The sequence below is a fragment of the Penicillium taxi genome, assembly GCF_028828555.1.
Source record: "Penicillium taxi strain IBT 34144 chromosome Unknown utg000005l_segment0_segment0, whole genome shotgun sequence".
Taxonomy (NCBI): Eukaryota; Fungi; Ascomycota; class Eurotiomycetes; order Eurotiales; family Aspergillaceae; genus Penicillium; species Penicillium taxi.
The window spans coordinates 4034026-4059307 of record NW_026643207.1 but is presented as its reverse complement, the minus strand read 5'-3'; the positions used below and the strand labels follow the sequence as shown (position 1 = coordinate 4059307).

The following is a 25282-nucleotide window of genomic DNA, read 5'->3' as shown; positions in this document are numbered from 1 at the left end:
ACATACCTTGAATGCTTACTTGCAAACAGCTGCGGCTGACGATCTAACGGGAAAGGAATGTCCCGACCTCGAGGTCGTTCTATCGAAAATGCAACTCACCCCTCTACCTAACAGCTTCCAAAGTTGGATATTTATGTACAGATACCGCAGACACTCGTGGAATTGTAAAAATGTACTCTTTCCAGTCTTTCAAGCATAAATTCACCGATAAAGAAGCTGCCATCAGCGCCGAATTTATCAACAAACATGGATATCAATACCATAAAGCCCTAGGGGAAAAAGCATCTTACAACAGGCAGACGACTTGGTTTGAGCCGCCAGATGTTGAAGATACTCCGCCTTGCGATGATTTAAGAATCGCTCTTGAAGAATATAATACAACAACGGAGGAGAAATATAGACTAAACATCACATCTTACAAACTCAATGATATTCTGCTCGAGATCATTGAAGCAGAAGAAAAGTATAATCAAAAGGGGAAGGGAATTGTCAGCAATCCTCGACAGATAGAAAGGTCTGCAGGAAACTACGCAGATGCCATCGGTCTGTGGGTGGACTTGATCCCTTCCGATCATGGACTGGGCATATTGAGCGCTGGGCTTAAAGTCATTCTCAATGTATGATCGTCAAGCATATTATCATCTATGAAAGCTAACGCTTGAACTGGTTACAGATTGCGAAGAAAAACGCCGATAATCGTGAGAAAATCCTCCAGGCCCTACACGAGATCCCTAGTGTGATGTTCCAGACTCAAAAACAACAACATGTCTTTTCTGCCATTCCCAAGCTGAGGGATGAGGCTATAGTTCTATACAAAGTTCTTGCACACTCGCTAGCATACCTCATTGCAACACTCAACCTCAGTAAATCGGAAGATAAATTCAGATACCAGGCCAAGCGATTAGGCAAAAAGCTCAACCCATACCATACGGCAGCAGAAATCGACCAAATTCTCGGTAACATGGGTACTGCAGTTGGCGAATTCAACGTATTCTTGCAGCAGGTACGAGATGGATATCTAGTGAGGACATACGACAATAGCAACAAAGTCCTTGCTGGCCTCAGTACTTTATCAAAGCAGTTTGAGGAGAGTCGTATAGAGCAACAAGCTAGGCACAAGGAACAAGTTGATTCTAAAAACTATCTTCATCTGTTCTTTTTGTCTGATCTTCCTGGTACGATTTGATACTCCGCTCTTTGTATTAACTAGGTGACTAATAATGTCAGTCGCAGCCTCTCAATTTCTTCCCGCCTTTCATACTGCTCAACCATTCCAACCACAGTCCTTCCTTTCTGATACCGAATTATTCCATGCACTGCGAGTTCAACTGAAGGAGCCAATTGAAGACGTTGAGCAAGTAATTAAACGGTTGGACCAATTTGATATCGCCACTCAAACCCAGGCTCAACAGCTTCTCTCATCGGAGTATTTCATGAAATGGATCAATAACCTCACAGCCGAAACACTCTTTGTGAAGGGTAATTTTCAAAAGGCCGGTTCTAGTCGCATTTCTGCACTATCAGTATTGTGTGCGACTCTTTCTCTCAATCTCTCCAAAAACACCAATTACATTGTCTTGAACACTTTCTGTGGTCTCCACGGAGCCCAGTGTCATCCCAATATTGGTCCAAACTGGTTGATTCGAAGTCTTATCGTTCAGTTACTGCTCACTGGTATCACATTCAATCTCAACTTCATCAATACTCGCTCCTTTGCGGAACAGATCAAGTCACATGATCTGCAAGGTCTCTGCAGTATATTTCGTCAGCTCATTGAGCAGCTCCCAAGAGAAGCTAGGATCATCTGTATCATTGACGATGTTACCTGGTTTGAGTCAGAGACCTGGAAGAAAGATTTGATCGATGTGCTATTCATCTTGAATCAGATTGTCCTGAATGAGTTTTTGAACCCTACATTCAAGTTACTTCTTACGACTCAGTTTTCAAATTCGGGGTTTATTGAAAGCCCCGGTACAATATGCTCTCATTACATTGTCAATCTCCTACCTGTGAGGGTAGCTGGTGGTCGAAGGATTTCAGAAAGGAGCATATTTGGGGGATGTTCCTTGGAAGAATATCGAGCGAGAATGCAGGAGTATGAAGAAGATGGTCCGGACTCTAATGGTGATGATGATGATGATGATGATGATGATGATGACGATGATGCTATGTTCTTTTGATCTATAAATTTTTGAAATTTTTGCTCTCCACCAATGGATATTTTCCAACTCTCGTGGTCCCCCAGATATCCACTCAATTTCATACCTAACTAAGCATCAGGATTCAAAGACGTAATCTTCGAACTATTCTACGTAATCTTGGAAGATAGGCAGTTATACTTAGACCTTCCCTTTATGACTTTATCATTTTTCAGCAAATAAATTTCTATACTTATAATCCACGACCGTGTTGGAACATACTCCTAAGTCATGTATGATGTGACTCTTGGGCATTGTCAACCTGAATTTTGACCGGCCAATTGTCATAGGTTGACGAAACTAAATTCTATATCTAGTGAAAAGCTACAAAGTACGGAGTACTAACTAAATAAATATACACCCGTTATGGATCCTGCAAACAGTAAAAAAACACCCCCTTTCTCTAGCTTGACAGGCATTCATGATCGGATAGATAAACAGCCAACCAGATCAGTTTTTAGCGATCATGATATATTCAACCCTTATAAGCATCTATAAACATTCCCCTTTGACGTTCCCCTTTGATAACTATGATCATCTGCAAATCGCTCATAAATAAAACAGCTTTGGGATTTTCTCAATGCCAGTCTTGGCAACATAAGCTGGATACTCCCTTCAATCGGAGTGATTATAATTCATGGCCGAGCGGGAGATCAATCTTTCCTTGTCCGATTACTAGAATTAATCCTGGAATCCTTTAGTCCAATTTTTTCCCCTTTAATTTTCATATAAAATCTTGATAATCTCATATCTAATTTTTACAGCAACTGATTATTTATTGAATATTCCAGGTAAGTGAGAGAATAAATTGTCTTCGTGTTCTTTCTGGTGTTTATTGTGAAATTTGTGCATGTTGTGAACCGGGCTAATTTAGAACAATCACCATATCTAGTTTCTATTTCAACATATCGAATCTAGATAGCAATATGCCTTCGCCGTTAGCAGACTCAGTCAAGCTGCCCTGCGGCCTAGTCCTGCAAAACCGGTTATCCAAGGTAAATCTCTCAAAAAAGACCAAAAAATAATTAAAAATAAAATCAAAACCAACATTATATAGGCAGCAATGGCCGAGCAAATAGCCGTGAACAACGATGCAGACGAAAATCTCACCGCTGCATACGAGTCATGGGCCAAAGGCGGCTGGGGCAGCATCATAACAGGTAACGTCCAAGTAGACGTTAACCACATGGGCGGCCCCAAAGACCCAGCCCTACATGGCGAGTACACAGGCGATACAACCATCTTAGCGCAATGGAAGAAATACGCCGACACCTGCCAAAAGCACGGTACTCCGGCGATTGTTCAGATCAACCATCCAGGTCGTCAGTCTATACGGTTCGCTGGACGTCGCGGTCTCTTTGCGCCGACGTTGGCGCCTAGTGCCGTGCCTATCTATCTTGGTGACGGTCTAATCGAACGAGCTATTGCTACCCTTGCCTGGTCGAATCCCGAGGAAATGTCTTTGACTGATATCGACCGCGTCATTCGTCAATTTGTTGATACTGCGCGCCTTATGGCTGATGCTGGGTTTTCGGGTGTGGAATTTCATGCTGCGCATGGGTTCCTGATGGGTATGTCGCTACCGCTCAAATATTGAGTTCAAATGTTCTCTTCCCTTTGCCAGTGCTGACGAGCTATTTGGCAGATCAATTTTTGAGCAGCAAGGTAATATCTATATAATATCAGTTCGATAAGAACAGAACAAAAAACTAACCTTCACAGACAAACCTACGAACAGACGCATACGGCGGCACACCGGAAAAGCGAGTAAAATTCATCATAGACATCTTCCACCAAACACGCGCAGTAGTGCCCGCAACCTTCTGCATAGGAATCAAACTAAATTCAGCAGACCACAGCTCAGAGACATTTGAAGAAACAATGTCGCAAATCGCAATCCTTGTCTCAGCTGGAATCGACTTCCTAGAAATCAGCGGCGGCTCATACGAAGACCCGCAGATGATGGGCTACTCAGTCAAAGAGAAGTCCGCACGAACAGTAGCGCGCGAGGCTTTCTTCCTCGAATTTGCGAAGGAGGTGCGCGAGCGTCATCCTGGTCTTGTGCTTATGTTGACTGGTGGATTCCGGTCGCGAGCTGGTGCTGTGTCGGCTATTCAGGATGGTGCTTGTGATCTTGTTGGTCTTGCGCGGCCTGCGGCTGTGAACCCTGGTTTCCCGCATCTGTTGCTTGATGAAAGCGTTCCTGATGAGGAGGCGAGGCTGCCGTTGGGATTGGTGCCTACTCCTTTCCTTGCGAAATGGTTACCGAAAAATTTGGTTGGTGCTGGTGTTGAGAGTGTAAGTTTAACCTAACACTTGATGTGACCGAGTTGATACTGACTTCTATGTAGGCTTTTTATGCTGGGCAGATTCAACGCATGGCGAAGGGGTTGGACACTAATGCACCCGGTGTCTAAGTGATTCAATGTTAGATTTATTTTTGAAGTCTGTCAGAAGTAGCCCCGGAGAGCCCTCGACATAATTTTAATTTTGTATCGTGGATCGTATATAGAGTAGGTACAGAACATTGTATATGTGCTCGAATTAATAAGAAATTTTGCCGCCCGGGCGTCTCAATTCCAAGGTCTGACTCCAAAGTTTTCAATGGGATAAGAAAGCTATGGGGTTAATATTAGTAGTTGACTCTTTCATAAAGCATCAAATATGGTAGTCGTATCGGCATGACTCCAAAATGTCCCCGCGACATTCTCCAAAATCTCAAAATCCGGAATCCACAAAGGATCACTTTCAGCCTGATCAATCCAAGGTGCAAGCTGCAGCGCCATTCTCACCGCATGACCGTTGTCAGAATATGAGCTAGCTGCATCAGGTGCGAAGCCTATCGGGTTTGCAGGAAGATATCTCTCCGCATTTAGCATATCAGTTTCCGGATTATTCATCGAGGCCACGCCGTGCCGGGCAGCCATCAGCTCAGCCATGCCTGCACTTCGAGCCATTTCATTTCCTTGCAGCTTTTCCATAGCCGCATTGACCAGGATTTCAAATGCGTCGCGGTATTTCTTTACCCATGCGGCTCTTTCGCCCATGACGAATAGCACGGTTGAGCAGGCACGGACGTCGTTGCTCATGCTGATTGACCACACCTGATCAGTGTGTGTCCATAATGCGTAGAGCATTGTTATTCCAGCCATGAAAACCGTTTGCACAGCTAAAAATGAATGGCCGTACTCCAAAGTCTGGTGGAGACGTTTGTGCGATTGGCAAATCTCCCCTGCGGCACGTAAACAGATATGATAGTACGGATCTGTAATGGGGAGAAGAGGTAAAAACGGCTGGATCAAAAGCCGGACAGTCCGATTATAGTGAAGCATAAGATAGTCGAGGTCTGAAGCACTGGCTCGTAGAAAGGCAGAGTCCTTCCATTGTTCAAGTTCCAGGTACAAAGGGTCCATCTTTGGCCGTAGAGAAGATAGAGCTCGGTCGGCACGATAAATTTTATGTTGAATTCGGGAGTCGATGCGTCGGAGCTTGAAAAGGTGCATGGCAAACGTCAGTGATGTGTTTTGCGTAGGGACCTGATGTGCAGTGAGCAATGCGGGATCTTCCACATGGTCGTCTATTTCAATCGGTAGGTCGAGATCAATATGGCGATCGGAAATACTGAACGGCCGTCCGAGTGACATTGAGACAACTCGTTCTAGGTAGTACACGGTCCAAAAGAGTCTGCGTCGCATCTGGGTGGTGAATGGGTCCATATTGATTTCATTCGCTCGTCGATGCATTCCAAGATCGATGGCAGTGCGCATTGCGAGTCCGATCATATACCACATACCATGACTGGAAGCTGTACGAAGGTGGTAGACTACTAGAAGAACCATGGCCTCGATATTTTCAATAGAGCGCGCCTCGCACATATTGGAGACGTTTTGTAGCGCTGTTGCATAGTATCGCTAGTATGATGTGAGCAAAATGTCTTCAAGTCAATGTTCCATTTTTCGTACCTCGGGTGCTGTGTATGTATATCTCTTGGCATCGGTAATCTGCAACATTGTGGATCCAATAGCGTAGACCATGTTGAGCTTAAAAATAGCATACTGGTCAGGTTTTGTAAGGTCTTCGCGCTTGAATTTCGCTAATTGCCACCTATGATCATGAAGGCGCCATATTTTCGTTCGATCAAGAAATGGATACCGAGAATGGAGCCTTTTGAAGTAAACCTCCAAGATCTTCGTGCCCATCTCATCATTTGGTGGTTCAAAATTCATAGATCTATCCCAGGACTTATCTTTGTTCTGCTGTGATTCTCTAACGCCAGAGCCTGTTGCTCTTTGAGGAGCATCATTAGTAGTTGAACTTGGCTGCTGGTGCATGCTTGAGATGAATTGGTTCCACACGCTAGACTGGACCATTTCTCCCAAGTCGGAGGCTAGCGAGAGGCCAGAGCTTGAACCCACATAGGCAGGCGCCTCAGATGAGCTCAGGGCAAGAAGTCCTACGATCTCTCCTACCGGGTTGTTGTCCAGTCCAGAAGCCGTAGTTTGCGGAACATGGGTACTTTGGCTAGCATGTTCAGCTTGGCCTATTCTTCCTTCAAGGAACGCCACTTTGTCTTCCAAAACACGTGTATAGCTAATATGCAAAATGAATACAATTTTCACATAGATGTCGACTTCGCAGACTTACTTATTCATACGGTATGCGTCTAGTCGTTCCTCTTGTATGTCGGACTTGTCACACGTGACCCCTGCATTTTGACAGTTAGAGCAAGTTGGATACTCATTGTCGCACTGTATCTGGTCAGCAAAGTCATAAGTGGAACCAGAACGGTTGAATTTATCATGTCGGATATGATTCCTAGACCTCGAGACTGACTCACTCGCTGTTTACGTCTCTTGCACCGTGAACACGCAGTCCTGCCGCGCTTCCGGGAGTTGTAAATGTAGCCGTCCCTGGAGGCGGGACTTGTCTGTCTAGACGGGTTTGGGCTACTTCCAGTACCCTTTAAAGATGTATACATTTCGTCTCATCACAGAGGACCTTGGTAAGTAGAGGTGGGAACCCAAGGAAACATACTCGGTGAGCTGTCGTTGAGGCGGGCGCCAAGACATTAGTTCACTTCCTTTTTCAATGTTTTAATGTAACCGAAAAAGACAAGGGCGATATATATTACTACTCAGAGTCCTCTAAAGACGAAAAAGGACGAAGAAATATGTGATATCGACGATCGCCATCTAGGTAGCTATTCGGAATTTCAAGACTGCAATAAGAGCTTCACTCACTAGACGACCTTATTGTCGACTTTTCTGATCCAACTGACTAATCATCCAAATGCCACAGATGAACGAGGAACATTATTTTCTACTTACTGTAAACACTTTACCTAAGGATGTATTATTGGCAAGAGGTCTGTATATCTATACACAGGGTATCGGTAAAGCCAGAAATTTGTAATTATTTGTAATTTACTACCTAAACTCCAAAAAAGCTCCTAATATCTCTCTACTGTCTATCTTGAGCTAATTCTACTTCTGCTTCCTATGAAAAGCCTTAATTTGGTTACGATTCGCTATCTCATGCTACTCTTCATATGAGTAGGGTGCTTAACACCTCTAGCAACTGTGCTTATGTAAATCGTGTCTACTCTTCAATAATATGTCCAATATCATCTTCTTCCACATCATCATCCTGGTTTGGGCCTTTGGATTTGGGATAAGATCATCTCTTCAATTGAATCAATCCCATCTATAACTCTTTATCTTGTAGATCTATGAACTGATGGATCTCTTTAGGCTCGTGAATGGCTGAATACTGGTCTCGTATATGATTTATATCTTGAACGATATCGGATTGAATTGTTGATATTGAAGTACTTTCTAGTATCAAACGCTATGCAAGAGAGATAAAAAAAATCGTTGCGCTACTTCTCTTCACTTCCATATAATCATTATTTTTTAAGTTCAGACAGCCGAGTGCTCTGATCTAGCACGAGATGGCGAAGAAGATGAGTCTGCAAGTGTGGACGTTGAGAGATGTGTTTCAGCAGTCTCATCAGACTGTCCATTCTCATATTCAGGAAGCCCAGTTTCAGCATCCAACTTAGCTTTCTCCGCCTTTCTCTCCTCTTCAATCTCTTCGGGCTCTTTTGGTCGTTCAAGACCATGATCCTCGATGAATATAGATGCGAGAAAGCACACACCTATAAGAGGAACCTGCAGGATAAAAACCGAGTGTGACGCCTTGCTATAAGAAAGGAGAATTTGCGTCCACTCAACAGCAGAAACACTCGACTTATCGGGAAGTGAGTATGTGGATTTCGCCAGATAAGAAAGACTGCTAGGCAGGTTTGAGCGGAGAGACGCTTGAAGGAGGGCAGCGGAAACAGAAAGGCCAACAGCACCTCCCATGCAGCGGAAGAAGTTGCGGTTCGAGATCGATACGGCCCGCTGAGATTTAGTGCAGTGTGCCTGTAGCGCAACAAGTGTAGGCTGGAATGTGAAACCGACACCCACTCCGACGATACCGACAATGACAGCGATTGCAGCTGGATGAGTATGAGGACCGAAAAGCAGCATGAGCCCAGCGCCCCTATATAAAAATTAGCACTTTTCCCACTACTCAGTGGCTCGACAAATACTTACAAGGTCCAGAGTCCAAACCCCATCCAGATGATTTCGATATATCGACGAAGTCGAGAAATGTACTGTCCGGAGCAAATAGAAGAGATAGACTGGCATGCCACCATCGGAGCTGTCAATGCTGCTGACACGATAGGAGACCAGCCGCGCGCATTTTGGTAATAAAGGGGCAAATAGTAGAGGTAGGCTTGATACACAGCTCCAAGAAAGAAGCTCTGGCAAAAAATAGCAACTTTCGCCTTGTCCTTGAAGAAAGCAACTAAGACTTCAATCAATATAGCTGGCAGAAATAGGTAATTGCATAACTTACTGGGCAGCATTGGCAATTTAGCCACTTTCCATTCAATAAATATGAACGAAACCATCGCAAACCCTCCAATAGCGAGCATACTGATAACCATCGGGGAGTTCCATTCAAAATAAGATCCTCCTCCAGAAATAGGAATCAATAAGAAGATCACTCCAATCGAAGAAGAAAGCACTCCCCACCAGTCAATACGGCCGAGGTTCTCCATGAGACCATCTTTGCGCGCATTATTGGGTATAAGGATAAATCCAATGACAGCAGAGACAGCAGCCAGAGGAGAAATAAGCCAGAAATACCCGCGCCATGTTGACTTCTCAATGAAAGCAGCGGCAATAAAAGGACCGATCACATTTCCAAGGCCGATAGCAGCGCCTAAAAAGCCTTGGTATTTTCCGCGCTGCTCTAATGTGACCACATCAGACACAATGATCATAGTTAGAGACGTGACGCCACCACCAGACATTCCAGCAAGGCCTCGAAATATATAAAACATGGTAGGATTAACAGCCAGTCCACAGCACAAATCTGCAAGGCAAAGGGTAACCAGAGCAGAGATATAAATAACTTTCCGACCGAAAATATCCGATAATCGCCCATAGAGCACCGTAAACACGGTGTTGGCGATTAAAGACGAAGTTCCAGCCCAGGAAATGGTATTCTCAGCTCCAAGATCGCGCGCAATTGTGGGTAATGTCACGCTGATACCATTCTGGTCTATAAAGCAGATCAATAAGGAGGTGGCCATGCTCGAGAAGACGATCATCAGTTGCCCCAACGGGAGAATGTTCGTCTGATCATGCAGAGCCTTCTCGGCCGCTTTTTGTTTGTTCATTTTTGATGCTTTTGAGAAAATCAATCAATAGCTCTCCGATTTATATTGTTTTATCTTTTTGAAAATTTGTTGACGGTATCCATTCGCGAGTCAAAGCTGAGACCCCGATTATAAAATACCTTGAAAGGACCTTGGAAAGACGATGTGAATAGAACTCTCCGTGTATTAAAGATTCAATGTTTTGAGGCTGTAGGATGGTAAATCTTTCAAACGCCAATAAAGGGGAATTTGTCCAGATAAAGGCGAGGAGAGACTGTGAAGGAATTAGTTCATGCTACAGTTCTAGTGCCGTCCATGAATCGGCTATTTATTCTAAGCCTTCATTGGAGAAGTTCGCCGCAAAATAAAGAATTGAGTCGGATGGTTCTCCGAAAAAGCCATAAAATGCTTTCATCACATCTTTATCCACAACCGGTGGGCTTCGATTCAGAGAATTTCTGAATTTCGCTGTTTGTGGTTGGCGGACCACTTCGGACATCCGATCGGATATCCGAAATACTCAATTAGTCATGATAAGCTAAAATCTAGATGAGTACAAAGATACGGTGGTATAACTAGGTCAAGTAATGAAGCGGTGTGATTAAGCAAAGTGGTTCAGATTCTAGTAGGCTGCAGCTGCAACATAAGATCTATTGACTGTCGCCCCAGGATGTTCTAGCCGATAATGGGCATCTAGGCCATCGGAACCTCCGATAACTCTAAGTGGGCCTCAATGATATCACAGCTGGAACTGCTGTCCAACCAGCTCTTCGCTCAATTTGTGCAATTTCTCGGCGGTATCGAGGTTGACAGCAGGTGGTGCTGCGATAGCGAGCTGGCAGTCGCTGAGATACACAGCTGTAGGGTCAAAGACAACTATAGCATTATGTCTGTTAGCAACATCATGAGAACGAACTATCTTGCATGAATCGTACCTGTCAATGCCGGGTCAAAAGCAGCTACGAGCATAGTAGATGCTCCCTGGTCGGCTGATCGCCAAACTTTACTGGTCTTGTCCATCACCACAGAGTCATATTCATTCAGCTTTCGACTTAGTCCCGTATGGATGGCTAAGTTTGCAATTAGTATCGAAGGAGCGCTTTGTCCAAATATCAACAAGACTTACAGCCAGGGTGGACAGCGTATGAGACAATGCCATCAGATGCCAGGTGCCGAGTCAAGTATACAGTGAACAGCACGTTCGCTCCCTTGGACTGTCCATATGCCAGCCATGGGTTGTACCCTTCAGCCTTAGCATTGAACATGGGAGGCAAGTTCTCTGGGGGTTTCTCATCATCCGGAATATCATTTCCGTCAAAGTTATAGTCGTGGAAGCGGATAGGTGACAACCGATGGCCAGCACTGGAAACATTGATGACTCGAGTAGATCCAGGTGTCGAGGATTTAGCCGCAGCTTTCAGTTGTGGCACGAGCAGGTGGGTAAACAGGAAGGATCCAATGTGATTTGTTCCAAATTGAAGCTCGATCCCCTCCTCTGTGAACTCTCTCTCCTGGGTCATGATACCAGCATTGTTGATCAAAATATCAATATGGTCAACAAGACTCTGAACTTTCGAAGCTGCAGCACGAATAGAATTCTGCGAGGCAAGGTCCAACTTGACCACTTCAATAGGCAAGTCAGGTGAGAGCTGTAGCACTTTAACAGCAACTTGCTGGACTTTGGACTCGGTACGCGAAGCTAGAATCAATTTCGCGGGGCCTTGACTGCCTATAGACAGGGCAAGAGCTTCACCCAAGCTATCAGGGCCAACGCCAGTAATGACCACTAATTAGAAGTCAGCATTAAGTTCAATTGTCTTACAGCTGCGCAACGCACCAATCTTGTCTTTTATTTGGCCGGCAAATTCATTCGCGACCTCAGTGGCCGTCGTCTTGTCGTTGAACTCGGGATAAGAAGTAGGCATTGTGGCTTATTTGGCTGTTCACAGCGAACTTAATATCTGTTATGCCTCTTTTCAATCAGGCAATTAGGCATTAGTTATACCTCCCCATACTCCTCTTTCGGCGACAGATAGTCCTTGCTGTTAGCCCCACATTTCGATATATGAGGTGCCACACCAGCATGCGCAAGTAGAACTCAACTAGAGCTGTAACATAATTTACCTAGGTACAATAGCTATCTATGATGCTAAAGGGGTTCGAAAGTGCGGGGGCGGGGCATCAATTTCTGGGGCCCGCAAGGTTTCTCCCCACATTATGTGCACTGACTGTATTTCAGATGATTTGATTGGTGATACAACTCGGCAAGAACAAACCGAGCCCTTATTAAGGGATGAGAATTGTCTAGTTATCGGCAAATAGTAGTCCTGACTTAGCCGTGAAGTTTGGGGGTTTTTCCAGAGCCCGCCGGGATGATGCTGACATTCCTATAATTATAATTCAAAGAGCCGCGCTGGAACGTTACATCTCTCATCCCTGATCATCTGCAAACTTATCTGTACATCTAGTAGTGAATAAAACCATGGCTTCAAACTCGGCAACGGCTCCCAAGCCGACGGGGGTTAAGGTCGTAATTGTCGGAGCAGGTAGGTGTCAGCATGGTCATTCTTAAGTGGCATTCTAACAAGAGACAGGCTTTGCTGGACTGACAGCTGCAATTGAATGCCATCGTCAAGGACACCACGTCGAGATCTATGAATCGTTCCCTGGTTAGTTCAAAGCACTTGAGATTATAGCATAGCATTTCTAACGTATCTTATATGGTTAGAGCTCAAAGCGCTCGGAGATATCATTTCTTTCGGTCCTAATGCAGGTCGAATCTTCCGCCGCTGGTCCGATGGTCTTGTTGCAGATCGCTTGAAGCCACTCAGTCTGGACCTGCATGATCGCGGATTTAATATTCACAAGTGGTCCGGCGAATTGATGCACAACCAGCCTTCTCATGAGCATGATCCGGATGCCCCAGTATTCAATGGTCACCGAGGTGAATTTCACACTGTGATCTTCAACTATGCTAAGGATGACCTCGGTATCCCGATTCATCTTGGCCAGAGGGTTGAAGAGTACTTTGAAGATGAGAATGAGGCTGGTATAATCCTGAAAACTGGAGAGAAGGTAAAAGCTACTTGGCGTATTCAAATTCAACAATTTATCTAATTAGAATGCAGATCACTGCGGATATGGTCATTGGCTCGGACGGAGTGCGCTCCAAAGCGCGAAAATTGGTACTGGGCTATGTTGATAAGCCCAAGCCAAGTGGCTACGCGATCTTCCGAGCCTGGTAAGCTTTAACAAGCCATAAACCCTGCTTTGATGCATTGAATTCGGACTGATGACATTCACCAGGTTCTCAAATAAGGATATGATCAAGGATCCACGGACAAAGCACTTCTGCGACAATGGAGACACCTTCAACGGCTGGATTGGTCCTGACGTGCATTTCCTCTTCTCTACAATCAAGAATGGAGAAGACTGCTGCTGGGTTTTGACACACAAGGTCTGTTCACCCTCCCAACTCAAATTTTAAATACTTGGGTAGATCAATTCTGACAACCGAACTAGGATGATGCTGATATTGACGAGTCGTGGTCTTTCCCCGGCAAACTCGAAGACGTGTACAAAGTTATCGAAGGATGGGATCCTCTCGTCAAGACTATTGTCGAGAAGACCCCAACTGCCGCCCTGGTCGACTGGAAGCTTGTATACCGAGACCCACTGTCTCGGTGGGTAAGTGACCATGGACGTATTGCACTAGTTGGAGACGCAGCACACCCCTTCCTGCCCACCTCCATTCAAGGAGCAACACAAGCGATGGAGGACGGTGTCGTTCTCGCTGTTTGCCTAAAAGAAGGTGGCAAGAACAATGTACCAGCTGCTGTGCGGGCTTATCAGGATATCAGGTGCGTGTGACAGTTTCATTTCCAAGATCAGATGCTAATGTTCTATTGACAGATATGATCGAGTGAAGGCTGTCCAGAAGACTGGTGAGACTACCCGGGATATGTGGCACAAGGCAGATTGGGATCAGGTTGCCAAGGATCCGACTAAAATTGCGCTCCCTCGTGAAGATTGGATTTTTGCCTTTGATGCTGAGAAGAATGCCGCCGAGACATTTGATAATGTAGTTAAGAAAGCGCAATTAGTGAACTGAAGCCTTGGAGGCTATACTCCATTTCTCTTTATTATGATTGTCCATTTGTAGAATTATGTCTAGGTCCCTAGAGACCCAGAAAGCCTATGGTATATGAAAATGTTCCTCACCCGGGCCTTTCTCAATCTTCTTTGCACAATTTGACGGTTCCTTGTTTCTCTCCTCAAACACCTTATTCACTCCTCTCAATGAATTCAGTAGTTGGCCCCTTCGAATCAATAGAGGTCCTTATATCCATATTCTCGCTCACATGTCCCGAATTTTTGAGTTCTGCTTCGAGGGCGACCGTGCCAACGCATTTATAGCCACGGAACTTCCGTGCTGGCAGCTGTTGCTCAAACTAGCGAGGATCATTAGCACATTAAACTTGTAGTTGACCAGACTAATAACATACCATTTCGTCAATCTCTTCCAGTGTACGACCTTTCACTTCAGGCAGGAAGAAATAGATGTAAACCGCTGCCAGAAGCCCGGACGGGAACCATATGTACCCATATTTTGGTCTTTGAGTCCAAATATTAGCATAGATCATACGCCCAGATCCAGAAATACTCACCCCCAGCCCAGTGAATCGGGATTGATAAAGTAAGGTGCCGTGAAGGTAGTAAGCCACTAATAATATCATACACATATAAGTATTTCTGAGCCGAAATAAGTCGAGCTCGGGAGGGGAAAGAACTAACCGCACCCAAGAAGCCAATCGCTGCTGAGAGCCCAAATGTGTAGGATCTTAGCCGCTGGGATGGTAGCTCGCCGCCTGATACCCAGGCATATGGTGCCACCATTCCCTATATAAAATGTTAACTTGCGTGCGATTCATGTCAAATAACAGTACCGAGGAGCTACTTACCGTGTAGCAAATAACAAAGATAATAGACAATCCAACTATCCCCTTGCCTGTTTTTTGGGTCCCGGGATTGACTGTGTATATTACAGCAGTGATAAGCTGACTGAACGCACAAACAGTCAGACCAACAACTAGGAACACCCGCCGGCGACCAATTCGGGTGACAACGACATTGTTTATCAAGATAGCTATAACACTCATAGCGCTAACAATGCAGGTGTTCTCAAAGGCGCTACCCACATTGGCCATCTCGAAGAAATAGGTTCCATAAGCTAGTTATATTTTCGTTACGACTGTTGTAGCAATTTTGATTTTTGGGTAGTGGACACTCACCAATCATGTACATGGCTCCAGATGCTGCTTGCGTGCTCACTGCAGCGACAGACAGGATGGTCCGACGACGATCAACGGGATTGGTGAACATGTCCCACACAGAAGTGGTACTAGCCATATCCTGCTCCAGCTCAATAGCACTTGAAATTTCATCCATTTCCTCGTTAACAGAGTCTTCATCGGGCCTTAGCCAAGCCAAAGCCTTGCGGGCCTCGTCAGCTCTCTTATGCTGAAGCAACCAACGTGGTGACTCTGGAATAAAGAGCATTCCAATGGCCAGAACTGCCGGGATGATAAATACAATACCAAGAGGGATTATATAACTGTTCTTGCCGTCGATTTTAGCCGTAGCGTTGTCGATGATAGAGCCGAGAAGGGAGCCGAATGAAGTCCAAAATTGAAATCCGCCAATCACGAGAGCTCTGTATCGTGCTGGAGAGCATTCCTATAATTTTCTCAGCTTCTCATAGCTCTGAAAATCACATTTCGGGTACTTGGGTAGTTTTTACCTGGAGGTATAACTGCGAAAAGGTCATCAAGAACCCATTTCCTAGTCCAATAATCAGACGCCCCGCATAGAGACCACCAATAGTATCGGTTGCCATCATGACTATGTTGGCAATATAGATCAGCAGAACAGCGATGTATAGGCTTGTCTTTCGGCCAACGTAAGTGGCAATGGGTCCTAAAGTTGTCAATTCTCTTATCAACCGCTAAAATGTAGAACGCCATACCGGCAGAGCATGATCCCACAAAAGCACCGAGGGTCATCAGCGATGATATAAGTTGTTGCGTTTCATAATCGATGTTCCATCCGATGGAAGTGGATGGGTCTCTGGTGCCAAATATCTGCAGGAAAAGTCGAGTGTTAGTGATATAATCTCCATTATCAGCACCGATTTAATGGGAGAGGGCTATTGCCTTTAAGAACCCAACCATTGCTTGAAATCCTCCAATCATGGTCAAATCAACACCATACTGAAACGGCGACATGGATATCAGCGAACATGCTACTAGTGCCTTCCAATGAAGCCTAAGGCCGTTCTTTTCTTTCTCGCCCATTGTTATTGATATATCAGTCTGAATAAGCTATCCAAAATCAGAGTAGTAATCTCAGGGTTGTAAATCGAAAGCTGGGGAAACTACTCTATATCAGTCTACGGATTTTAGCGCAACCGCTGCCTTTCCCCGGCTTCTATATGCGGGGCCGCGTGGGGAAGAGCATTTTCCTGTCCCGAGGCAGGATACTTTGTTCCTTCGATCATCGGTGCAATTGGATAGATGGAATCCCATCGGCAACATCTTGCGAGCCAGGAGATAGGTAATGTTGATCTTCGGGAGTAAAATGGTCTGTCATTACCGAAAGGCGTTTACATGTGTTAATGGAGATCGATTTACTGCTTGTGTCATATCACATTCCTCTGAAAGTAAGCAGCTGGTTGTTTATTCATATATAACCCCAAGTATTGGATAGATTACGCCCTTCATGGGTTTATTTATTTGCTTTCAAGTTGACAGGAAATAAAACTTCTGTATATTTATATAGCCAGACTGTCACTATTTCAACTTTCAAATGGCTTTCCAGTAATCCCGTGGCATAACTGAGAATTTCAGTGTCCCCAGAGAGAGGAGGTAGAGATCGGCTTGTAGTCTCCTAGCAAGATGTGGGGTAAAAGGCCTGAACGCTCTCTTATTGGGGTCACTGGTACATTGGATCCGAGAGTATTAGTAAGCTTTTAGATGTTCTTTTGACATTGAATCGTGAAGTAGAATCTTGCGACGTCAGATAATAACCTGGAGAAAAGTAAACAGAAATTCAAATTGGTATCAAACGAGAAAAGAAAGAAAAAAGCATCCGTCTCTCATGTATCATTAACATCGGTACGAACGAAACGATGGTTTTTTGTCAACTCCTCAAGAGGCATCTGATAAGTAAAGATCATCATAGTGGACAGGCCGTGAAATCAATTTCTGGAGAAAACACCATACCTAAAATAGGAAACTCGGGTTCTTTGTTGGTCGAGTTAGATACAGAACTGAAATAAGGGTATTCTCAGATTCTGTGAACGTACTAAGGGTTATTTGGGCCAATGGGGACGCCAAGGCCACCAGCCCATGCACTCTGCATGACACGAGCATTGAGAGCGTTCACAGAATAACCACCATCTTCAGTAACACCATTGCTAGTAATTGGCACGCCATGGGAAGAAAGATCTGCATGTCGTACGATACTGCCTGGGTTCGGAGCTGAGTGATGAGACATGTATCCACCACCTGTAACATTTCCTTGGTTTGGAAAAAAGCTTTGGTTCATAGCTCCACATGTAGTACATGTGAATTCGATCTTGAAGTTGGTGAGAACTATCTGGGAGGCACCAGAATGGTCATTGCGGGGTTGGTAATTGGGAGGTTTGGGGTGCTCTGGGTCTAGTGGGAAAGAAGCACCAGTGTCATATCCACCACTCTGTTGTGACATTCCAATGGGGCGTGGGTCCGTATTGATATTGGATTGGACAGCTGTTCGAATTGGAGGCTGCTGTATTTGAGAGTCCTGCATGGGTTGGCCAGCTTGAGCGGCTGAAGCTGTTGATACATGAGCATGAGCATGAGCGTGAGCATGGGCTTGAGCGTGAACATGAGCTTGAGCGTGAGTATGAACGCTTGGAGACTCGCTGGAGTTCACAGTGTCATCATCGACCATCAAGCTAGACTGTAAAGGATCTGTCATCCAGCGATTCTCGGAAAGATCCTGATATGCAGGACCAGCGTCTCCTTGTGATTCAGATTGGGATTGAGTCGGCGAGTCCTGGTCATTTGTATTCATATCTAACATGGCTTGTTCATCATCATTCAAACTATCTTGTGACTGCAATTTTATTAAGGCACGCTGGGCCTGTCTCATGGAGATATCGTATCCATGATAACGCTTGACGGCATGCACGACATCCTGAGCCTTGATCCTGGCCTTCATATCAAAAAGCTTGGGAATCTCACTCAGTAGAAAACGCACATGCGACGCTTCGGAGCGAACCGGTGTTCGGGTTGGAGAGTTTACACTTCTCTGACAAAGATGGTTGTCTTGAAGGCTAGTGATATAGGTCGCATTCTTGTTGGAGCGGCAGACAACACGAAAGAAGCAATTGCCAGTAGATCTGCAGCCGATTACCACACTTTTCTTGTTGCTCCGAATCACACGAAGCTCCCAATGTTGCCTGACAGATATACTCCGTATTGCAGTTTTGAAATCCTCTAGGGATGAGAACCGCTGGCCTACCTGCAGACCCGAGGAATTTTCAGTCATTTCAACAGATCCAGCCAGAAGTCTGCAGTTGGAGAGTTATAAGTGTTGAGGATTGAATTCCATCGAGCATGTACTCCGCAGGTCGCAAACTGTAGTTTTTATGGGCTTGGATGAGCGGACACGTTGATTACAGAGCGCAATATTGTCTTAGCTGGACATCTTTGGAAGTGGATTTCACTTTGGTGTGATTGACACCAAAATCTCGAGGGGAATGCTGATAGATCGTAGGAATAGATCAAGGTGGATCTCTGGGAGTGAACATCTCTGGGGAAGCAATTCATTCTGCAATCTGACCGCCCACTTTTCTCAATCGCTCTGGCAACACTTTGACATCTCCAGTGATCACCGCCTAAATTCCCTCAGGTTTTGATTTTTCACACTGAGTTCTTTATCACATTCTACACTTATCATCAACCGAACTCATGGAGCACTTCGGCCTTTTGAGCCAGGCTGAGGAAGGTAGAATCTTGCTTCGTCACAGCCCTCGCAGCTCCCCATACTGACACTTTCACAGATAAACTCCACAAGTTACGTCTACTCAACGTCGAAGAGAAGCCCTATAAGCGCATTACAAAGCGCATCCTTGGATCCTTCATTACTCAGCCCCCTTCCCTCCCACTCACCCCTCTCCCCGAAGACTGCGACAACGCAGATGCGATCGCAGCCACCGACGCCGAGAAACAGAAAAAAATCGAGGAATGGCGCCATTTCCGCGAAGATGTGACACTTGACTTTGCTGCCTTTGAAGGCAGCATCGCCCGCATGCAATTCTTGTTGACCAGCAACGAAGAAGAGCGCAAGCGCTATGCGACAGAGAAGCTACGCATTTTGTCAACGATGCAGTCTGTCCGGGAGAATACGTCTGATCTACGCGCCCAGCTCGATTCGGCACAGAGACTTCTAGCCCTGCGAAAAGTTTACGACGACTTGGCTGAGAAGATCACGAGTAACCGTTTGTTGAAACCAAGAGAGGATCAGCATGCTAACCTTCAAAAACTACAAGTCGAGATTACCGAACTTGAAAAACAAAGCAAGGATTATGCTAAGACCTGGGCGGAGCGACGCGCGCAATTTGGTCGCATTGTGGACGAGGGCACACAGCTGCGACGCCTGATCCGAGACGAAAAAGAGGAGGTTGACCGGCGAGAGGGCATGCAAGAGAGTAACGGTGATGAAAGCGAAGTGAAAGATAAGATCAGCAATGCTAATAGTCCTCTTCCAGAGGCTGAAAGCATGACGCCTCAAAGTCAAGATGACGGTGGCAATTTGGAGGTTGAAAAGGCGTCTGGAGTTTCTGGAGCTTCCGGAGCTGGTTCACCTTTACGCCAGGTGACAAACACAAACAAGAACACCCAATTCGATGAAGATATCAACATGCTTGATGAAGGTGCTACAGAAAGCAAGCTCGCTGTCGACCGGGACATTAATATGGCAGATGAGGGTGAAATCGAAGATGAGCTCGAGGAGGGTGAAGAAGTGACTTAGACCTCTGCTCATGAGTTATCAAATGTACGAATAAGGGAGTGTGCCTTCTCAACAAAAGAAAATCCGGAAAATCAAAGAGGTTTACACATCTTGCACCCAAAACCAAACACAACCATACCAATTACATTTCAATTAATATTCCCAGTGAAGCAATGTAAACTTATGCCAGCCTACTAGGTATCATGAATCACTCTACAGTATCGTCCTCTTCTTCTCTATTTTTCATTACGTCACCTATTCCGTTTCTTCTTACATTTCTATTCCCATTTCCAGCGTTTGATTTCTCTTCTTTGAGCTCGCCTCCTAGAAAGAACATACCCTATAACCTTGAAATGCCTCCTGCTTGAGTATTTTTCATAAACCGATATACATCTCAATACTTCAATAGCTGGCTACTTCGAATCTTCTGTATAAGCAAATCTCAGGCAACGCACACAAAGTCGTGCTCACTTTGTTTATTACGAAAATAGAGCATAGGTTATATGATTGCAGGTAGAGGGACTTTTTGGATGGAAGTTCTAAATTACATGCATTTGAGACGCTAGGAACTCTTTCCAATGCGACTGGGTATTTTCGGTTTGCATTGGATTCTATCACGCTTGGTGCTTACGAGGCCGTATTGATGGCCTCATTAGCAGCGGCGATGAGCTCATTATTAGGCTCAGGCTTCAAGTTTTCCTCGGTCTGTATACATGGTCAGAAAAGAAAGAGTGAGCATCAGTAGCAACAACTACTCACTATGAGATTTTTCAAGTCCGCCACTGCATCAAGTATCTTGCCCTGCAGGATAGGGAGTAACTGCTTAGTCTCCTCGAAAGCCCGGTTCTAAGTAGGTTAGTAGTGTACCAAGGCAAATTGAGGAAGAGGTTAAGACGATACCTCTTGCTTCACAAGGTACTCCTTGTTCTCATCATCACCATCCTTCTGATCCTCGAGCTTCTTGATGCGCTCGGCTTGCTGCTCTAGCTCACGGTGGTATGAGGCTTCCTCCCTCACCAGACGAAGGACTGAAGAAGTGGTGATCTCAATCTGGGAGCGAGGGGCCATTATGATTTTGGTCTATCGAGATATTAGATGAGGGTAACAAAATCAGAAATCCGAGACAAAATGAGAGATTTGAAGATGCATAGATCAAGGGTTATCAAGATCAAGTCAGCCCATGCTGCAGCTGAGATGCAATGCAAAAATTGATCCATTTGCGTGCATGTGCAAGCACTTTGTTCAAACTGCTTAAACATGCTATAATCCATATCAACCTCACACTAACAGAATCACTTTAAACTTACTTGGATGGATTTTCTTGAATATAAGCAGGGTGTTGGAGATATCGAGAAATCGAGCCCCTCCTGATATCAAGTTTGGAATGTTTGCATTATATCACGTGGTGATAGCGAATTCCTCCGCTTTGACTCTAGAGGAACAAAGGTTTCAAGGTCATCTTTTCCATGACTCGAGATTTACGGTATCTTCTCTTGAAATACTGCATAATCCTCTTTTTCAATTCTTTCGAAAGCCAAGCAATACCTATTGAACTGCATTGTTCTAAAGATAGACTTATTATTCATAGTGGCAGAATCTCAAACAGTGCCAGATACGTCATCAAGGTTTATTGAGCAAAGACTTCAAGCTCATCTTAAGCTAAGCCTCAAGTGCACACCAAGCAATAGATTGAAATTTGAGTCTTTTTGAATATTCATACAGAGAAACACACTTAAATACTCGCGAATCATCTTATCTCATACCAGCGTCGGCCTGTTTTACAAAATCCGGCCAATAAGGGCCCGAGGCGGTCTCATAGTCGCAATCTCTTATCCGAACGTCGACTTCGACTTCTACATCTCTCATCCCAATTTGAACTTTAGAATTTGGAAGTACTGCCGTCATATCATATCATAAATTCTATTCTTCCAATCTAAGTCTTCTCTTCCTCTCATCCTCTCTTCTCTTCTTCACTTCTTCACTTCACTTCTTTACTTCTCTTCTTCTTCACCCCTCCCGTGCTCCAATGACACCTACCAAAATCCTACACTTTCTACAAGTCTTGTTACCGTCAATCTGATAATTATGGAGTCTTTCTCTTCTTCACTGGTTATGGAGTCTCCTTCTTCAAAAACTCTTGTCGAGTTGTCCTTGGCCATGGCAGTCAAACATTCGAAATGTAAGTGTCTTCATAATTTGAGTGTTACCTTTGATCCTATACTAATATTTCTTGTCTGATAGTAATCACGGATGTTGGTAAACTGCCCTATTATCTCGTCCGCCCCATTCTTATAAAAATCACCGACCCTAAACAACTGGTATGCTATAACCTTTCTTAGATGCCTTCACTTTCACCTCACTTGAAAATATCTACTAATTTCCTTTTTTCCCTTTACAGGCCGCCATTGAACGAGCATCCCCGCAAATCGCTAAATCAAGCAAGGAACTTTGGTTGGAGATAATCAAGCGCAAAGTCCCTCAGTGGGCTCAATGGCCTCTTCCGGAAAATACGACCCGATGGTATGAGATCTACTGCTACATGCTCAAGGAAACGGAGAAAGAGATCGAAGCCGATGCTCAAAAGATGTCAAAGGCATTTGACGCAATTAAGAGCACCCGGGAACTCCAAAACGTTAAGATTGTTGATGGGATCAAGAAGACGAAGCGCGTGGATAGGTCCAAGCTTGTGCCCAATGGCCGTAATATTATCGGCAAACCTTTCAATTTTGCACACAAATCAGAGCCGAAACGATCGCGCTTTGTGCAACCCACCACCTCTGCAGGTATTCCAGCTGCACGAACCCCGCAACCGATCAGACACGGGTCAACGTGCAACTATATCAGGGCTATGCCTACGAAGACCTTGCCATCTTTACCACCCATTGCAAAGAACACTCCGGCTCCCACTACACAACGAGTTACTCAAGCAGAACGGGCGGCGCACCTGAGTGCGATTGCCGAGGGAAAGCCTATCCCCAAGGCCCCTAAGCTGTTGAAGCGTCCCCCAGTTAAGCATGCCGACGCAGTCTCGGAAAAGGACCCGATGCGTACCAAGGAGGACCTAGTTCGACTGGGTCCAGCGGCACTTATATCTCGGGACAAGGCTGAGCGGGATAAGGATGACGCCCGGGGTCGGGGTATAAAACGCCCAGCTCAGGCTAGGTGGGGGGAGGCTGCCCGCAAGCAGACCAAGTTCTTTGGCTAATCTTTTTTTTCTTTCAATTTAGCCTGATTTTTTGAGCGATTTCATCTATTATTACATATTAATCTTAATAATCCTACTATCAGTATATTACCTCACATGGTTAATATCCTATATTCTTATTATCAATATCATTACCCCATATCGTTGATCTCGTTCCAAGATCACTTCTTGCTAATCTTTAGCTTCCGCTTCAATTTACCTGACCCGCGTATTTACATAATATCAAAATAAGTACATATTAAAACACCATTGTAGAACAAGGACATATTTTTTGTAAGCTTATAGGCTCCATAATAATATCGGTTACTTAATGGGGGAAGAAGAAAATCTATTGCGAAAGTCGAAGGCTATGTGAAGCGCAATCGTCAGCCCTCGAGTTAAGCGGATAAGAAATATTAGAACTATGGATGGATTAAATAATGCAGCTCCATAAATAGGTACTTTCACAAAAATGGAATTCTCTAGAACCTTTTTTTCAAATGTAAACAAGGTAAATATAATGACTAAATAACAGCCCAATATTTTGATATTTAATAGTTCTATAGTTCGATAATGAGAAGCTAAGAGGGTTCATCCAAATGAGTGCATTCGGATTCCGTAGGAAACTTGATGAAGGAAAAGTATTGAGAATAATATAGGCTTTTCAAAGTAGCAGGGCTTTAAGTGGATATCATCATTCACTTAACTGCAGCGTGAAAGGGGAGAAGGCTGAAAGTAGTTGTGATGGTGGTCCGATAGACCACGGTTGAGGGTTGATAATACTCATATTCCTCCATCTTGATGCCGTAGTAACTCAGATACCAGATCCTGTCAGTGATACGATTCGTGGGTCCGGTGTAGGAAGCAAGTCGGTAGGAAGGCTGATGGAGAAAAGTTGATGAAGAAAGAAGAATGTGGGAAATAGTAAGGGCCTCTTTAAAGTAACAGGGCTGTAGCCTAATTCACTGCCCATGTGCTTTAAGGTTCGTTTCCCTCACTCTCGCCTTGCTTTCACTCATGATTCGAAATAAGACGCATTTATGGATATCTTGAGCTGATATTTAGAAAATACTGATAGAATCAGTTCAATATGCATGAATCAAGGATATTGATGTACAAAAGGTCCTAGCTAGACCTTCCAAAGTTTGGTGGAACCTAAGAATATTGATTCCAATTACGGTGGTGTCTTCATATGCATTCATTTTGGTGTCATGCAAATGCGCAGGTCAGAATTGGAAGCTAAATGACGATACTACCTAGGTAGTTAAAACATAAACCCTAGCAGAGGTCAACCCCCGATACACCAGCAATGCAAATAGCCTAGTTGACTAAGCTTGGAGTCTACCAAGTCAACTCGCACCGCGCCTGACCGAATCAATCGCAGACTCGAATCAAATTATAATTTGATTAAAACAGTCTGGTGAGTTACTTCGTAACCCCCCAGATCACATCGCTGGAAAAAACGTGGTATCTTAAGGTCATAATTATTAGGAGGATTCACATCCACCACGCAGGGCGAGAACAAGGTGAAGAGTAGCACCACCCTCAAGGCCGTATTCGGTGGCAGGCTTGTCGTCGGCCCTAATCGGATGATAGCTATTGTCAGCTAAATTGATTTGGTAGTTGCGAGCCCTGGGCACTTGGTACTTTCAAGACTTACATTTGTTTACCACCGAAAATAAGACGCTGTTGAATGGGAGGGATTCCCTCTTGCTCTTCGACGCGCTCCTTGATGCGATGAACCTATATCAATATATTTGTCAGCGGAAGCCGTTTCAGAAGGTAACCATTTTGGCAAAAAGGCCAGTCCACGGCTTGCGCGCTATCCATAAACACGACAGCCTCCCGCGCGGACAGTAAAGATCTCACCTTGCAGTCTGGCTCAATATCAAGCTCGATCTCCTTGCCGGTGAGGGTGCGGACTCTATCAGGAAATGAGACGTCAGCTATGATTCGAGGTGTTTTCGCGCAGTTCCGATAAGGTAGAGCTGCATACTTAATAAGCATTTTGACTGGATCTCTTTTTATTTTGTTTGAAAGTAGGAAATCTGAGATAGATTCGGCAGGCGCGAAGAAGTATTGATGGTGCAGCGGTAGGAAAGGGTCAAGAAAGCCGAGTCGGTGGGGTGT

The 25282-nt window shown here is 44.8% G+C and overlaps 11 protein-coding genes across 11 annotated transcripts; 5 read left to right on the top strand and 6 right to left on the bottom strand.

Annotated features, from left to right (window-relative positions):
• Window positions 1-170: 170 nt before the first annotated feature.
• N7495_008803 (uncharacterized protein) lies at window positions 171-2180 on the top strand (the record flags this gene model as incomplete). Its single annotated transcript, XM_057211454.1, has 3 exons — window positions 171-551; window positions 674-1175; window positions 1228-2180. 3 exons carry the CDS (start codon window positions 171-173, stop codon window positions 2178-2180), a joined length of 1836 nt encoding a protein of 611 aa, XP_057060997.1.
• A 944-nt stretch (window positions 2181-3124) lies between these two features.
• N7495_008802 (Aldolase-type TIM barrel) lies at window positions 3125-4615 on the top strand (the record flags this gene model as incomplete). Its single annotated transcript, XM_057211453.1, has 5 exons — window positions 3125-3193; window positions 3256-3769; window positions 3823-3863; window positions 3921-4496; window positions 4550-4615. The coding sequence occupies 5 exons, from the start codon at window positions 3125-3127 to the stop codon at window positions 4613-4615; spliced, it is 1266 nt and encodes a 421-aa protein (XP_057060996.1).
• A 231-nt stretch (window positions 4616-4846) lies between these two features.
• Window positions 4847-7176, bottom strand: N7495_008801 (putative C6 transcription factor; the record flags this gene model as incomplete). Its single annotated transcript, XM_057211452.1, has 3 exons — window positions 4847-6109; window positions 6161-6837; window positions 6897-7176. The coding sequence occupies 3 exons, from the start codon at window positions 7174-7176 to the stop codon at window positions 4847-4849; spliced, it is 2220 nt and encodes a 739-aa protein (XP_057060995.1).
• Window positions 7177-8116: 940 nt separating this feature from the next.
• On the bottom strand, window positions 8117-9933 carry N7495_008800 (putative MFS transporter; the record flags this gene model as incomplete). The annotated part of the gene is made up of 3 exons (XM_057211451.1): window positions 8117-8744; window positions 8798-9074; window positions 9105-9933. The coding sequence occupies 3 exons, from the start codon at window positions 9931-9933 to the stop codon at window positions 8117-8119; spliced, it is 1734 nt and encodes a 577-aa protein (XP_057060994.1).
• Window positions 9934-10651: 718 nt separating this feature from the next.
• Window positions 10652-11837, bottom strand: N7495_008799 (short-chain dehydrogenase; the record flags this gene model as incomplete). Its single annotated transcript, XM_057211450.1, has 4 exons — window positions 10652-10788; window positions 10848-10982; window positions 11039-11698; window positions 11750-11837. 4 exons carry the CDS (start codon window positions 11835-11837, stop codon window positions 10652-10654), a joined length of 1020 nt encoding a protein of 339 aa, XP_057060993.1.
• A 557-nt stretch (window positions 11838-12394) lies between these two features.
• Window positions 12395-14023, top strand: N7495_008798 (MAK1-like monooxygenase; the record flags this gene model as incomplete). Its single annotated transcript, XM_057211449.1, has 7 exons — window positions 12395-12458; window positions 12507-12581; window positions 12641-12987; window positions 13041-13153; window positions 13219-13369; window positions 13435-13772; window positions 13825-14023. 7 exons carry the CDS (start codon window positions 12395-12397, stop codon window positions 14021-14023), a joined length of 1287 nt encoding a protein of 428 aa, XP_057060992.1.
• Window positions 14024-14195: 172 nt separating this feature from the next.
• On the bottom strand, window positions 14196-15974 carry N7495_008797 (Maltose permease; the record flags this gene model as incomplete). Its single annotated transcript, XM_057211448.1, has 9 exons — window positions 14196-14363; window positions 14418-14526; window positions 14580-14635; window positions 14707-14811; window positions 14874-14944; window positions 14984-15142; window positions 15204-15648; window positions 15713-15888; window positions 15938-15974. 9 exons carry the CDS (start codon window positions 15972-15974, stop codon window positions 14196-14198), a joined length of 1326 nt encoding a protein of 441 aa, XP_057060991.1.
• Window positions 15975-17274: 1300 nt separating this feature from the next.
• On the bottom strand, window positions 17275-18504 carry N7495_008796 (uncharacterized protein; the record flags this gene model as incomplete). The annotated part of the gene is made up of 1 exon (XM_057211447.1): window positions 17275-18504. One exon carries the CDS (start codon window positions 18502-18504, stop codon window positions 17275-17277), a length of 1230 nt encoding a protein of 409 aa, XP_057060990.1.
• A 422-nt stretch (window positions 18505-18926) lies between these two features.
• On the top strand, window positions 18927-19989 carry N7495_008795 (uncharacterized protein; the record flags this gene model as incomplete). Its single annotated transcript, XM_057211446.1, has 2 exons — window positions 18927-18963; window positions 19019-19989. 2 exons carry the CDS (start codon window positions 18927-18929, stop codon window positions 19987-19989), a joined length of 1008 nt encoding a protein of 335 aa, XP_057060989.1.
• Window positions 19990-20595: 606 nt separating this feature from the next.
• Window positions 20596-21036, bottom strand: N7495_008794 (putative tubulin-specific chaperone Rbl2; the record flags this gene model as incomplete). Its single annotated transcript, XM_057211445.1, has 3 exons — window positions 20596-20673; window positions 20728-20814; window positions 20869-21036. The coding sequence occupies 3 exons, from the start codon at window positions 21034-21036 to the stop codon at window positions 20596-20598; spliced, it is 333 nt and encodes a 110-aa protein (XP_057060988.1).
• A 1017-nt stretch (window positions 21037-22053) lies between these two features.
• On the top strand, window positions 22054-23173 carry N7495_008793 (elongin A domain-containing protein; the record flags this gene model as incomplete). Its single annotated transcript, XM_057211444.1, has 3 exons — window positions 22054-22147; window positions 22210-22286; window positions 22367-23173. The coding sequence occupies 3 exons, from the start codon at window positions 22054-22056 to the stop codon at window positions 23171-23173; spliced, it is 978 nt and encodes a 325-aa protein (XP_057060987.1).
• Between the last annotated feature and the right edge of the window lie 2109 nt (window positions 23174-25282).